Source organism: Chiloscyllium punctatum, chromosome 44 (assembly GCF_047496795.1).
Source record: "Chiloscyllium punctatum isolate Juve2018m chromosome 44, sChiPun1.3, whole genome shotgun sequence".
Taxonomy (NCBI): domain Eukaryota; kingdom Metazoa; phylum Chordata; class Chondrichthyes; order Orectolobiformes; family Hemiscylliidae; genus Chiloscyllium; species Chiloscyllium punctatum.
The window spans coordinates 15,990,840-16,005,052 of record NC_092782.1 but is presented as its reverse complement, the minus strand read 5'-3'; the positions used below and the strand labels follow the sequence as shown (position 1 = coordinate 16,005,052).

At 46.5% G+C, this 14,213-nt stretch overlaps 1 protein-coding gene across 2 annotated transcripts in view; it reads left to right on the top strand.

Moving 5' to 3' along the window:
• Positions 1–14,213, top strand: part of itpr2 (inositol 1,4,5-trisphosphate receptor, type 2) — a 265,818-nt gene that overhangs the window by 120,609 nt on the left and 130,996 nt on the right. For both annotated transcript variants that reach the window (XM_072562332.1, XM_072562331.1), the window contains 6 exons: positions 2,161–2,346; positions 3,668–3,919; positions 8,107–8,251; positions 8,652–8,802; positions 10,884–11,086; positions 12,334–12,451. In XM_072562332.1, coding sequence (XP_072418433.1) covers positions 2,161–2,346; positions 3,668–3,919; positions 8,107–8,251; positions 8,652–8,802; positions 10,884–11,086; positions 12,334–12,451 — 1,055 coding nt within the window. The remainder of the gene's footprint in view (positions 1–2,160; positions 2,347–3,667; positions 3,920–8,106; positions 8,252–8,651; positions 8,803–10,883; positions 11,087–12,333; positions 12,452–14,213) is intronic.

The window sequence follows — 14,213 nt, the reverse complement described above, 5'->3', positions numbered from 1 at the left end:
CACAATGTGGGGACCAGAAATGAACACAACACTCTTAACTGTGGCCTAACCAATGATTATCAGTCCCTTCCTACGCTGCTGCACTGTGAAACCTATTCCCCAGTAATTCTAAAATATTGTTGAAAAATGCAAAATGCTTAATTTCGACACTTGAAACCTGATCAATTTTATTTGAATAAAACTAAGAATTGTGGATGCTGAAAGTCTGAAACCAAAACAAAGTGTTGGAGAAACTCAGCAGGTCTAACAGCATCTATAGAGAGAAAGTAAATGTTTCAGGTCCAGTGACTGTAGAAGAATGATTCCTGGCCTCACAGCAGTCACTGTGCTTTCTCCCCATAGAAGATGCCAGATCTGCCAAATTTATTTGAAGGTATACGCGGTGTAATAAAAGGCCGAAGGTGATGAAAATCTGAAATAAAATCAGAAAATACCCAATAGACTTTCAAGTATATGAATTTCCACACCAATCAGGAGTAGGACACCCCTTGACTCCACATCCCTGCCTCCCGCCAACCACCCGCGATTCCTTGGTTAGTGAGGAGTCTGTGTCTGCCTCAATGAGCCAGCCACTGTCTGCAGAAGAGAGTTCCATAGACCCATGAGTCTCTGAGAGAAAAGTCAAACTCTTCTAATCTCTGTCATTAATGGAAAACCATTTATTATTGGGCGGTATTCTCCAGTTGTGGCCTGTCCCAGATTGGGGGGGATATGTTTTACCATCCATAGCAGGCTGATGAAGTGAATGTCCTGTTTCTCCCCACAGAGTCAGTCTGGTTGTTGTATTCACATCACTTTGACGTTTTTTTCCCCACAAGGCCCTGATTAGGACAGAGTTTTGGGCCTCGCTTCCAGGAGCTCATGGGAATAGAGGAGCAGGCTGTGGGACAGTTTGCCTTAGCACCACAGGGTGCGGGGTTGAACTCACACCCTAGGGCTTATAGTTAGAATAGGCCTTTCAGTCCAATGCATCCACCGACCACGTTTCTCAAACTGAACTCGTCCTGTTTGCCAGCACTTGACCCATATCCCTCGAAACCCTTCCTATTCATACACCCATCCAGATGCCTTTTAAATGCTTGTCTATTTATCCTATCCATGCCCCTCGTGATTTTATAAACTTCTATAAGGACACCCCTCAGCCTCCCACACTTGAGGGAAAGATGAACTAGCCTATCCACCTTCTCCTTATAACTCAAACCTTCCAGTCTTGGTAACATCCTTGTAAATCTTTTTTTTGTACCCTTTCCAGTTTGAATAACATCCTTCCAATAGCAGGGAGACCAAAACTGTATGCAGTGCTCCAAAAGTGGCTTCACCACTGTCTTGTGCTGCTAAGTGCATAAACACTTAGACTTCATTGTGATACTGAGGGAGTGCTGCACTGTCTGAGGGTATTGCCTTTTGGATGGGATGTTAAACGGCGTTTCCCACCACCTACTGAGGCTTTGTCAAGGTGTTGAAGAAGAGGTATTCCCTCTGGCTAATAACTAACTGCCCCTCGGTCAGCATCTCAAAAACAAAACCAGATTATCTGATTATTATTTAACTGTTAACCATATTCAGAACGCAGGTATTAGTCCATGATGCTGGCAGAGCAGTGGGAACACCTCTGGTAAATGTAACGGGACGGTCAGTTTTCATTTTGGGCTGTTTGGTTTGGTTTTACAGGGGTTGGGGGGGGTTGTCGGGAGGGCAGAGGTCTGGCTGTGAAAGATTTTGTTATTTGTAAAGTTAAGGGTCGAGGGGCTTGTAGGAACTCTGTTTTCTGACTCTGCAGAGGGGATTGAGTATCCCAGGTTGCAAATCTGTTCCCCTTGGCTGATGCTGCAAGGGAAACTGAATGAAAACGTTCCGCAGAAATATTTGGAGACGGGGAGGTGTGTGTGAAAGGACGTTTTGAACGCAGTGAGTGGTTAAGAAATGGGAAGCTCAGCTTCCAAAGGGGAGAAGAAGCTGAAGGAATGAGTGGTTTCAAAAGGACAATTCTCAGGCACTTGGAGAGCTGGGGGGATAGAGCAGCAGAGGCGGGAATGACCGGGTTGCTCTGCTTCGAGCCAGCGTTAACCGGATGGGCTGAATTGCCTCCTCCCTCCCTCCACACCTTTACAGTCCCTTGTGACTCCAGTGTTGTTCACGTTTATGTTCTGCTTTGTCAAGGCTGTTATCAAACCGTGGGGACTTGAGTATCGAAAATTCCTTACTTGAAGATGATGTCGATGACGATGAAGTTTGGTTGTACTGGATCGATGGAGACAAGGAACCACATGGCAAATCCATCCGGCATCTGGCTCAGGAAGCAAAGGAGGGGAATAAGGAAGATCAGGACATTTTAACCTACTACAGGTAATTAGGCCTTAATAGTCTAGTTTGTGTTTCAGTACCTTATGAAATATGTACTGTTGGACTGCACTTACTCTCTATCTTCGGCTTTCCATGATGGCCTTAAGACTTTTCCATGACAGCGCCTTGCATTAATGTAACTTCCTTCACCTGGTAACGTGTCCCAAGGCTCCCCTCTGAGCATAAGCAGGAAACTACTGACAACAGAGGCAAAGGGAGGGAGGTGTCAGGGTTGGTGACCCGATCTTTTTTAGTATCCTTTCCAGGTTAATAACATCCTTTCTATAGCAGGGAGACCAGAAGAGAGAGATTTTAAGGACCATCTTATTGAAGGAGCCCAGGGTTGATTGGTCAAGGGAGAGAATTCGTGGAGGGTTGATGGGGATTGAGGATATTCTTCCTTATGGACTCATGTGAGATGGGCATGACTGGCATTTGACCCTAATACTGAGGGTCTTGTTATTTTAATCAACGTGTTCGTACAGGTTAGACAGACACCTCGGCGCAGGTGAGATTTGAACCCAGACCTTCTCGTCTGGAAGTAGGGGCGCTACCACCATGCCTCAAGACCCATGAACTGAGAATATTACTGGGCTGTTTCAGAAAGCAGAATGGGATCTGGAGTCCCTTGTAGGTTGTGCTCTTAAAAATATTAATGAGTCAGATGGATTTTTGCGATGATTAAGGATGATAATTGCCTGGCCTTCATTCCTGAGCCTTGTTTCATGTTCCAGATTTACGAACTGAATTTAAATCCCACCAGCTGTCTGGATTACTAGCGCAGTGAAGTTACCACTATATCCCAGCCATCCCATAAAGCAAGGGTGGGAATGTTAAAATGTAGGCACTGGGGAGCTGGAGACAACGTCGGTCAAGCAATGCGAGGTTGACAGGGAGCTGGTGCCGTCCTGGATATGAACAGCAGTGTTTTGAATGACCTGGCATTGGCTCAGTGGTTAGCACTGCTGCCTCACTGTGCCAGGGGACCTGGGTTTGATTCCAGCCTCGGGCGACTGTCTGTGTGGAGTTTGCACATTCTCCCCGTGTCTGCGTGGGTTTCCTTCGGGTGCTCCAGTTTCCTCCCACAATCCAGGGTGGATTGGCCGTGCTAAATAAGCAGGGTAGGTGGCCTAGCCAATAAGATGTGCAGGGTGAAAAGTGAGCGTGATCGATCTGGGTGGGATGCAGTTCAGAGAATGGGTGCAGATTCGATGGGCTGAAAGACCTTTTTCTGTGCTGTAGGGATTCTGTTTTGAGGGGGTTGACACGTACAAGTTGACAGTGGCCTTAATCGCTGCCCTTTTCCCACCTTCCCTTCCCACAGGTACCAGCTGAACCTTTTTGCGAGAATGTGCCTCGATCGTCAGTACCTTGCCATTGACCAGATCTCGTCACAGCTCGGCATAGACCTCATCCTGCGGTGCATGTCGGATGAGAACCTCCCTTACGATCTGCGGGCGTCCTTCTGCAGGCTGATGCTGCACATGCACGTGGACCGCGACCCACAGGAGTCTGTCACCCCAGTGAAATACGCCAGGCTATGGACTGAAATCCCGACCAAGATTACAATTCATGAGTATGTTTCGGATTCTGATTTTGTGTGGTTTTAGTCAGTGCCTGGACTGGTGAAGTAATGAGCTCTACATCTCCTGAGTCGATGACCTTACAGTTTGAATTCTCTCTCAGAATAGTTGAGCTGACCAGAGTTAAAGAATTTGCCTTTGTATAGCACCTTCCACAATTTCAGGAATGAAATGGCATGAGTAAATCACAGTTAGCAAGAACATAAGAAATGGGAGCAGAAGTACATTATAGAGTCCCTTTAGCTGGCACAATTTAATAAGATCATGACTGATCCGATTATAGCCTCATTTTGGATTAGTGGTGCTGGAAGAGCACAACAGTTCAGGCAGCATCCGAGGAGCAGCAAACTTGACGTTTCGGGCCACAGGGCGGTGTGGTTGATTGGTGCGGGTGTCCCGGAGATGTTCCCTAAAGTGCTCTACTAGGAGGCGTCCAGTCTCCCCAATTACAGCCTCAACTCTGATTTACTGCCCCTCTCCATTATCCCTTGACCTCCCTAGTTGGTTTAAAACACTGTCTAACTTCGACCCAAACATATTCAATGGCCCAGTCTCTAGCATGTCGGAGAAAAGCATTCCAAAGGCTAATGACCCTCTGAGTGAAAGTATTCCTCTTTGTCTGAAATGGGAGCCTATCATTTTTAAACCATGCTATACTAGTTTGGGATTCCCCAATGAGGGAAGGCAGTGCTTTTCGGGAGGGAGTTGCAGGATTTTGACCCAGTGATAGTGAAGGAGCTAACCGCTTGCTTGTCTTGCAAGTCAAGATGATGAGTGGCTTGGAGGGGACCTTACAGGGGGCTGGTGTTCCCATGTATCGGCTGCCCTTGTCCTTCCAGACGGAAGTGATCATGGGTTTTGAAGATGCTGTTGGAGGAGGATTGGTGAAGTGAGTAGTAACCTTATTAAGTATCTTTGGAAATCCTAATACACCACACACCCCTTATCCACATTGCTTGTTACTTCCTATAAGGACTCCTGCTACATTTGTCAAATACCATTTCCCTTTTACAAAGCTGTCTGATCGAAAGAGCTTGTATTTATATAGCGCCTTGCTCAGTAACAGGGCATCAGCAAGGTCAGTGCAATCAGTGAAGTCCTTTGGAAGTGTAGTTTCTGTAGTAGTGTAGGAATTACAGCAGTCAAGTTGGGCATAGCAAGATCCCACGAACAATGCAACCTGATAATGGCCAACTCATTTGTTTTAATAATGTTAGTTGATTCTAAGTGACTGACTAATGCCACATTTGCAGGGCATGTGAATGGCTTTGTTGAATTTGTGTTTCTCCAGTTTGAATTGGATTATGAACAACATCAATCATCATCTTGTTGGTGTTGAATCAGTCAACTGGTTTCAAAGCAGTTTGTGGGTACAAGTACTGCTAAGTTATGTGGAGAGAGTTTCCACTAAAATGAGTGATCTTCGAAGATAATGGAGGAGTTCCGTAAGTAAGGTGTTGATGGAAGGTGTCAATAGTGTTATCAAGCAGCACCTATTCAGTAATAACCTGCTCAGTGACACCCAAGTTGGGTTCCACCAGGACCACTCAGCCCCTGACATCATTACAGCCTTGGTTCAGACATGGAGAAAAGTGCTGAATTCCAGAGGTGAGGTGAGAGTGACATCAAGGAGCCCAAGCAAAATTGGCATCCGTGGGTATCAGGGGCAAACTCTCTGCTGGTTGGAGTCATACCTGACACTTAGGAGGGTGGTCATAGTCAGTGGAGGTAAGCCATCAGCTCCAGGGTATCTCTTCAGGAGTTCCTCACGGTAGTGTCCTAGGCCCAACCATCTTCAGCTGCTTCATCAATGCCCTTCCCTCCTTCATAAGGTCCGAAGTGAGGATGTTCACTGATGATTATACAGTATTCAGCACCATTCTTGACTCCTCAGATTCTGAAGCAGTCTATGTTCAAATGCAACAAGATCTGGACAATATCCAGGCTTGGGCTGACAAGTGGCAAGTAACATTCGCACCACACAAATGCCAGGTAACAACCATCTCCAATAAGAGACAATCTAATCACCGTCCCATGACATTTAATGGTGTTACCATGACTGAATTCCCCACTATCAACATCCTGGGGGTTATCAGAAACTGAGCTAGACTTGCCACATAAACACTGTGGCTACAAGAGCAGGTCAAAGGTTGGGAATACTGCGGTGAGTAACTCACCTCCTGACTCCCCAAAGCCTGTCCACCATCTACAGGAACAAGTCAGGAGTGTGATGGAATATTCCCCACTTGCCTGGATTTGTGCAGCTCCAACAACACTCAAGCAGCTCGACACCATCCAGGACAAAGCAGCCCACTTGATTGGCACCACATCCACTCCCTCCACCATTGACGCTTAGTAGTAGCATTATGTACTAAGTATAAGATACACTGCAAAAAATGTCATCAGAGATCCTTAGACAGCACCTCCCAAACTACTGACCACTTCCATCTGGAAGGTCAAGGGCAGCAGATATATGGGAACGCCACCCCCTGCAAGTTACCCTGCAAGCCTGACTTGGAAATGTATTGCCATTCCTTCAGTGTTACTGGATCAAAATCCCGGATTCCCTCCCTAAGGGCATGGAGTGTACCTACAGCACATGGGCTGCAGCAATCCAAGAGGACACCTCACCACCACCACCACCACAAGGAGAACTAGGGACATGCAATAAATGTTGGTCCAGCCAGCGACACCCATGTCCCACAAGTGAATTTTTTAAAAAAATGAGGCTGACCATTTCCAGATAAGGATAAACTTGTTTATTAAAAGGGAGCCTAGGAAATAGGATTAGGAAGAGACCATTCAGCCCCTCAAGCCCGCTCTGTCTTTTTAAATTATTGGTACTCTTCTGCCTCGACATTATTTCCCAATGTTATATTCCTTAGTGGCACGGGTCTTTGGAAATCTATCAGTTTCGGTCTAGAACATGATCAAGTATTGAGCTTCCACAGACATCTGGGGTAGAGCAGTCCATCATCTACCATCCTCCGAGTGAAGAAATCCCTCCTTATCGTCACCCTGTGAATGGCTTTCCCCCATTCTGAAACATTGGATCAGAAGGGACCATAACGTAGTCACTAACAGATCAAGTAAAGAATTTCAGAAGTATTTCCTTACACCGACATTGTACAGAAGATAGAATACAGAAGTGATTTGATGTGCCCACCATGTTCCAGTTGGTAACGTTCGTGAGCTTGAGTGTGGAAACAAAGGCTAATGGCGTAACAGTGCAGCACTCCCTCAGCAATGACATTGGGGTGACACTGTAACTGTGCAGCACTCCCTCAGTATTGTGCTTGGGGTGATACTGTAACTGTGCAGCACTCCCTCAGTATTGTGCTTGGGGTGATACTGTAACTGTGCAGCACTCCCTCAGTATTGCGCTTGGGGTGATACTGTAACTGTGCTGCACTCCCTCAGCACTGACATTGGGGTGACACTGTAACTGTGCAGCACTCCCTCAGTATTGCGCTTGGGGTGATACTGTAACTGTGCAGCACTCCCTCAGTATTGCGCTTGGGGTGATACTGTAACTGTGCAGCACTCCCTCAGCACTGCCCTTGGGGTGCTGTCTTTACGATTAAATCCCTCTGTCCTGCTGCGGTTGGTGGAAGAGATCTCACAGCTGTGTTTCAAAGAGCAGTAAGAGGTTTTGTGTCTCAGCCAATATTTATCCTTCAATCAAAATTGCCGCGACAGGTTTCTTAGTCATTTTCACCTTGCTGTGTATGAATTGACTAATTTCCTAAATTACAACACTTCCAAACCCCTTTCTCATTCTGTGTAAAGCACTGAGCAGTTTTCATTGGTTGTGAAAAGGTCTATGTAGGGATTGAGGTGGCTAGCACTTCAGATGGGCTGAATGGCCTATTTCCGTATTGTTGATTCCATGTAATATTGTATTACAGAGAAATTATGCACTCTTCAATATTCCTTAAGATCATATTTTACTGTTTAATCTGTGTTTATTAATTACGTGAAAGAAAACAATGTTAGTAAAATGTTTCCTGATGCCTTGCATTTTAGATGTTTTGACATCATTTTCATTGGATGTGAAAACTCATTTGCTTTCATGTTTTGTGATAACAATGTTACATTGATCCCAGTGCGCGTCAGTGTGGAACCTGAGGTAAGGTATCTGCCTGATGAAGCATCTTTAACTGTTCCTGTCCTTGGCCAGGTATGACTCACTGACGGACACCTCCCGTGACGATAAAAAGAACAAGTTTGCTCTTACGGTGGACTTTGTGGAGGAGTACCTTAACGATGTCGTGACCCAGCCGTTTCTGTTCGGAGACAAGGAAAAGAACAAGCTCACTTTTGTGGTGAGTAAGAGTGAGTGAAGTTAATCACAGAATCGTCACGGCACAGAAGGAAGCCCTTCAGCCCGCCATGCCTGGACCAATTCCATCCCGTAGTGCCAATCCTGTGCCTTTTTCTCCATATCCCTGCGCACCCAAATAACCATCCAGTGCCCTCTGCAATGCTTCCACCACATTGAGTGTATTCCAGACTCTTAAGTACTTGCTGTGCGATTCCTTGCTGAAAATACACCATTCCTAACTTTTCGAGTGTGCGATTGCTAACATAGAGATGAGATCTTACAGCTGGACATTGACCTGGGATGAGCCCAATGTATTGGGATTTAAGTTGTCCAGTTTCTGTTGACTATGAATGGCATATAATTGCAGACAGACCGACCCAATCATTTTGTTTTATTTCCAGGTGGTCAATCTGGCTCGGAACCTAATCTACTTTGGGTTCTACAGCTTTCGGGAGCTTCTGAGGCTAACGCGAACGCTGTTGGCCATCCTGGACTGTGTCCAGAATCCGACACCGTCATATTTGGAGCGACTCAGCAAGTTTCAGGATGGAGGTACGTGTGGAGCACACTCCTTTCCTGGTCTGATTCAACAGGTGTAGCTACACAAAGTGAAGCCTCCAATATTGTGTGAAGTTATTGAATCATTTGTCCCTCACTCAGTCTGATTTAATGCCCTTCCTGCCTCAACTGAAATCCACTTTCATACAAGGCCTGATAATCTTGGCGTAGCTACCTCTGTGATGGTAAACTCAGCACTGTACATTATTTTTCTGTGTACTTTCATTGGATGTGACAGGGAAGGCCAGGATTTGTTCCTCCTTCCCTAATTGGTCTTGAAAATGAGTGGTTTCAGAGGACAGTTAAGAATCATAGACATTGTTGTGGGTCTGGAACCTGCCATACCAGATAAGGGCAGCAGATGTCCTTCCCTGAGGGACAGTTGTGAATCAGATGGGTTTTCACAGACGTTGGTGTAGACTGATGGTCGTTCTCACTGGGGCTAGCTTTCAATTTCAGATTTATCAGTTGAACTTGAACTCTCACATAGGCTGTGGTGGGATTCAGACTCCTCTCTCCAAAGCATTGCGACTGATGTCTGGTGCCACTAGCCCGACGTGGCCCATTCGGCAGAAGGCTAACACAAGCCTCTGATGTTCAGTTCTGAATTTGCATCTTTTCGCAAAGTGGGGTCTGATACACAACGCTGAGCAGAAGAAATGAGCTTACCGTCTGTGGTTTATTTTTGCTCCAAATTAAAATTGCTTCCAAATCATTGTTTTGTTTGGATATTTTCATATATGCTGAGCCCCTGAGTTGCACTGCTTGTAGATTCTGTAGTTGGCAAGCCTTGTCTGCTATCTGGCATGTGTTCCAATCATATCCAGTCATATTCCACTCATACCTAGTTGCTGTTGGGAGCTTATGCTGGTTGGCTCCCATCATATTCTGCACCAAACACCACTTGACTAAAGATAAAGCTAAAGTCACGATACACTTACCAGTTCAGAGGGCTGTTTTCTTGTTAGAGAGGGGTGACCGGTGATGTTTAGCCTGAGGGTCACCACTCCTCAGATGAGGGGAGAGGTTGAGAAGGAGAGTTAACCTCAGCTAGTGTGGGAATTGAACCCACGATGTTGACACCACTCTGTCACAAACTCGCCATCCAGCTAACTGAGCTAACAAACCCCCAACCCACTTGGCACACACCCACATCCAATAAAGTACACAGAAAAATAATACACAGTTACCTGCGTGATTTGCAAACATTTTATTAAGTTTGGATACAAAGTTTGATAATTTAACCTTTTTCTCCCAGAGATCCCTTGTTTTAAATTTATTCGAGGCTTTGTCCCCAAAAGATGTCCAATCATATTCTCCGACACCATGATGAACATAAATTGGGGTCAGACTTTTGAGTGCTGGGTAAGGGGCAGGTTTGTAGATTGTCCTGCTGGACCTGAATAGACTGGGCACTAGGAGGAGTCAACATGGGATAATGTGGCAGGGAGGAGGTCATCATGGACAAGGCCTGACCCCCTCCAAATACAAATCAACAACAGATCTTGACCAGGCTACCTCAAAGGTGGCTCAGCTGCTCGCACTCTCCGCACAGCATCAGAATATCACAGCATCAGAATATCACTGGTTCGAAGCTCACCCTGGACACTCTTGTCTGACAATCCACTGAGGGAACACTGCATTGTCATAGCTACCATCCTTTCAATGATATGTTGAACAAAGACCTCCAGTTTGAACATTGAAACTATGCCACTGGATTTTTTTTAGAAGACCAGCAGGGGAATTCTCAGTGTTTATCCCCGGACCACACCTTGGAAATGTTTAGCTGGTGTCAGTTGTGGGATCTTGCTGTGTGCAGATTGGTTGCCGACTTTATGACATTGCAACAATGACAGAGCGATTCACTTGGAAAGCACACTGAGACACCAGAGTTGTCCAAGTGCCCCCACCCCGTCCCCTTTGCCCATATAGAGATGGCCAGTGACCCAGCAGATAGTCAGAATCCCGCTGCCTACGGAGGGTACCCCTCTGGAGTTAGGGAAGAGGTGAAAGTTGATTGAGTTCAGGCAGTACTTCCCAGGCTCCTCACCCATCCCCGTCCCTATCTCTTGCAGGGAACAACGTGATGCGGACGATTCACGGAGTGGGTGAGATGATGACACAGATGGTGTTGAGTCGAGGCTCCCTCCTCCCAGGGGTTCTTCCGGAGAGTAACGAAGGCCATATCCAAAACGTGCCAGGGAAACTGCCGCACGCCCTGGACAACGAGGACGTGACGGTCATGGATACAAAGCTGAAAATCATCGAGATCCTGCAGGTATGCTCTTGACAGATCTGAAATTTTCATCTGCATAGCCTCTGACTCACTAATTGGTAATGTGCACCCAGGAGAGAGGCCTACCTGTGTTAGCTGCTTTGTACAATGTGAATGTGATAAAGGAGCAGCTCGCTGAATTCTATAAATAAGCTGCAAGTTCAGAGACTGGACTAACTCCAGAGAAAGTGAAGGGCTCTTGTAGTGCACTTGTAACATCTCTACCTCTGAGCCAGGGCCCCGGGTTCAAACCCCACTCGCTCCAGTCGTAACATCTCTGGCCTGGTTGAGTTTTAAAAACAAATATCCCCAATGAGATGACACAGTATTTACACCGCAGCAAAGGATTCTGTTATGGCACAGGGATAGTGTCCCAACCTCAGGGCCTGAAGGTCAGGGATCAAGTCCCACTTTCCCCTGGAGCCTGTCATAACATCGAACAGGTGGATTTTCAGAATGGCCTGAGAAAGAGGCCATGTTGCCATGTTCCTGACCAGGGTCACCCTGTCCCACCTTGCTCCATCTCACCCAATCAGGATGCCCGATTATACTTCTCCAGTTTCCCCTTCAGTGCATGTACCATATATAATTAAAATTGTGGTTCATCTTGTGTGAAATTTGGCCTATGGCCAATTAATTCTCACTAGCCCTGGTGTACAGGCTGACCCTGTCAGCAGTTTAGTGTCAAAACCCAAACCCTTTGTAATTGTGTCAGCTCTCTGCTGAAGTCTTACTCACCCTGATACATAGCTATCTGATAGAATCATTGACAAGTACACCATCTAAGCAGCTCTCTCCCTCGGCGTGTTTGTGCACATGCCTTTGGCTTGTTTTTACAGTCGTTTTGAGAACAGGGTTGTCAGGGATCCTATCATTTCTGCAACAGGAGAGCCTAGATCTTAAGCCTTGCAGACACTGCATTTGTGAAAGTCTGCCCCTTCCTTATTGTTGAAAACTGTTATCTGAGAGGCTTGATGTTTACCCGAGTGGATACAGTACAATTGCTCTCTCGTAGCAATTTCTCATTCCTCAATGAGGAAAGACTTTCTGTTTCCTGATGTCCCGATTGGATTTATTAATTGCTTTTAGATATTTATAGTCTCCTTGTTTTGTCTCTCCTGTATGTGGAAACCTCTCTGCGTCTAACCTCGCCAACTTGTTGGGTGTCTGATCCTGAACCCCCCACCCACCCCCCGGTTACCTGTTTATCTACACCTGTCAGGAATTGTAAAGAGGGCTTTACTTTTCAGTTCATCCTCAGCGTCAGGCTGGACTATCGCATCTCCTACATGCTGTCGATTTACAAGAAAGAGTTTGGAGAGAACAATTCCGTTGACTCCTCAGCGGGTTTATTGACGGAAACCACAGGTGAGTGTATACACCTCCTCACTGCCCTTTCTCTCTCTCTCTCTCTCGCGCTCTCTCTCTCTCTCGCGCTCTCTCTCTCGCGCTCTCTCGCGCTCTCTCGCGCTCTCTCGCGCTCTCTCGCGCTCTCTCGCTCTCGCTCTCGCTCTCTCTCTCTCTCTCTCGCTCTCTCTCTCGCTCTCTCTCTCGCTCTCTCTCTCGCTCTCTCTCTCTCTCTCTCTCTCTTTTTACTCTCCCCCCGCCCCCCCCCCCCCGAGCCGGGAGGATAAGACACAGTGGCCTTTTCAGATGCGTTGCTTTCCTCCTCTCTCTGCGCTCCTTATCTTTTCCATTCCTCTTCTCTCTTTTCTCTCCCTCCTCTGCCCCACACCCACACTCACTCACTCCTCTGTATGTATGATCAGGTTTTAACTCTTCTGACTGTTACCAGGCTTCATAAAAGAGAATTGTGTGCAAGGTTTTGTAGGAGAGGACATGATCAGATTCCAGGTCATCTGACCACACTGTGACATTGATCTGTACACGTGGGTATTAAACCCCAGAGGTCAAAGGTTGCTCCGAGTCCAGATATATACCTTTCCAGTCAGCATTTTATCTTCAGATATCAGAAGGCTAAACTAAAATACTTATTAGCTTTTACCCATGATCCAGACAACTCCTCACCTACTTATCCTTTTAATTAACATGTAACCTTTATCTGATTCCTACTCTCAGGCCTCCCTGCTAGATCGTTACAGATGGTAACCAGCATGCTAAGTAGCTATTGAAGGGCTTATGCCTGAAACACGACTCTCCTGCTCCTCTGATGCTGTCTGACCTGTTGTGCTTTTCCAGCGCCACTCTTTCCAAACTCTGATTCTCCAGCACCTGCAACCCTCACTTTCTCCTAAGTAGCTATTGTTAGCATGAAGGTATGGGACTGTTGTGGTATTGATCAACGAGGTAAAAACAATGACTGCAGATGCTGGAAACCAAATACTGGATTAGTGGTGCTGGAAGAGCACAGCAGTTCAGGCAGCATCCAACGAGCAGCGAAATCGACGTTTCGGGCAAGAGCCCTTCATCAGGAATGTCCCTACCTCTGAGCCAGTCAGTTTGGGTTCAAGTCCCATTCTGCTTCAGAGGCCTGTTTTTTTTTGTTAATTTAACCTATTTTTCTAATCCACCTGCTCAGAGATGTTATTACGTATTGCTGGAGCAGTTGGGACTCAAACCTGTGCACGGGTAGGGACACTCAAACTGTGCCACCGGGGGTGTGTAAGGACAGCTCAGTACAGGTTGGCTGGAAAATATCTAGAATGAAGGTACAATTAACCCTTCATTCTGTGTCCTTTTTCTCTCCTTGTTTGTCCCTTTTGTCAGTATATTTTCAAAATAGCAATGTGGATATCTCCTGGCTCGGCCAGCATTTGTTGCCCATTGCTAATTGCCCTGGTGAAGTTGGTGAGCTGCCAACCTGACTGCACATAGTGTGGCATGCCCACTGTGCTGTTAGGAAGGGAGCTCCAGGATTCTGACCCAGTGACCGTGAAGGAGTGTGACTGAGGTTGAAGGTGCAGTAGAGACATGGAATATCACTATGAAAAGGTTCAGCTATTTCAACATTCTTCACCTGGCAATGAAGGCATTGTGGGAGGATGTAACTGTATTGGAGACAGATCAAAGAGACTACTCCCTGGCCAGGGTTTTTGGTGGTGGTGGAGGGGGGGGTGGTGGTAGTGGGATTGAGTGCGGGTTGGTGGTGGGGATTGAGTGTGGGGTGTTG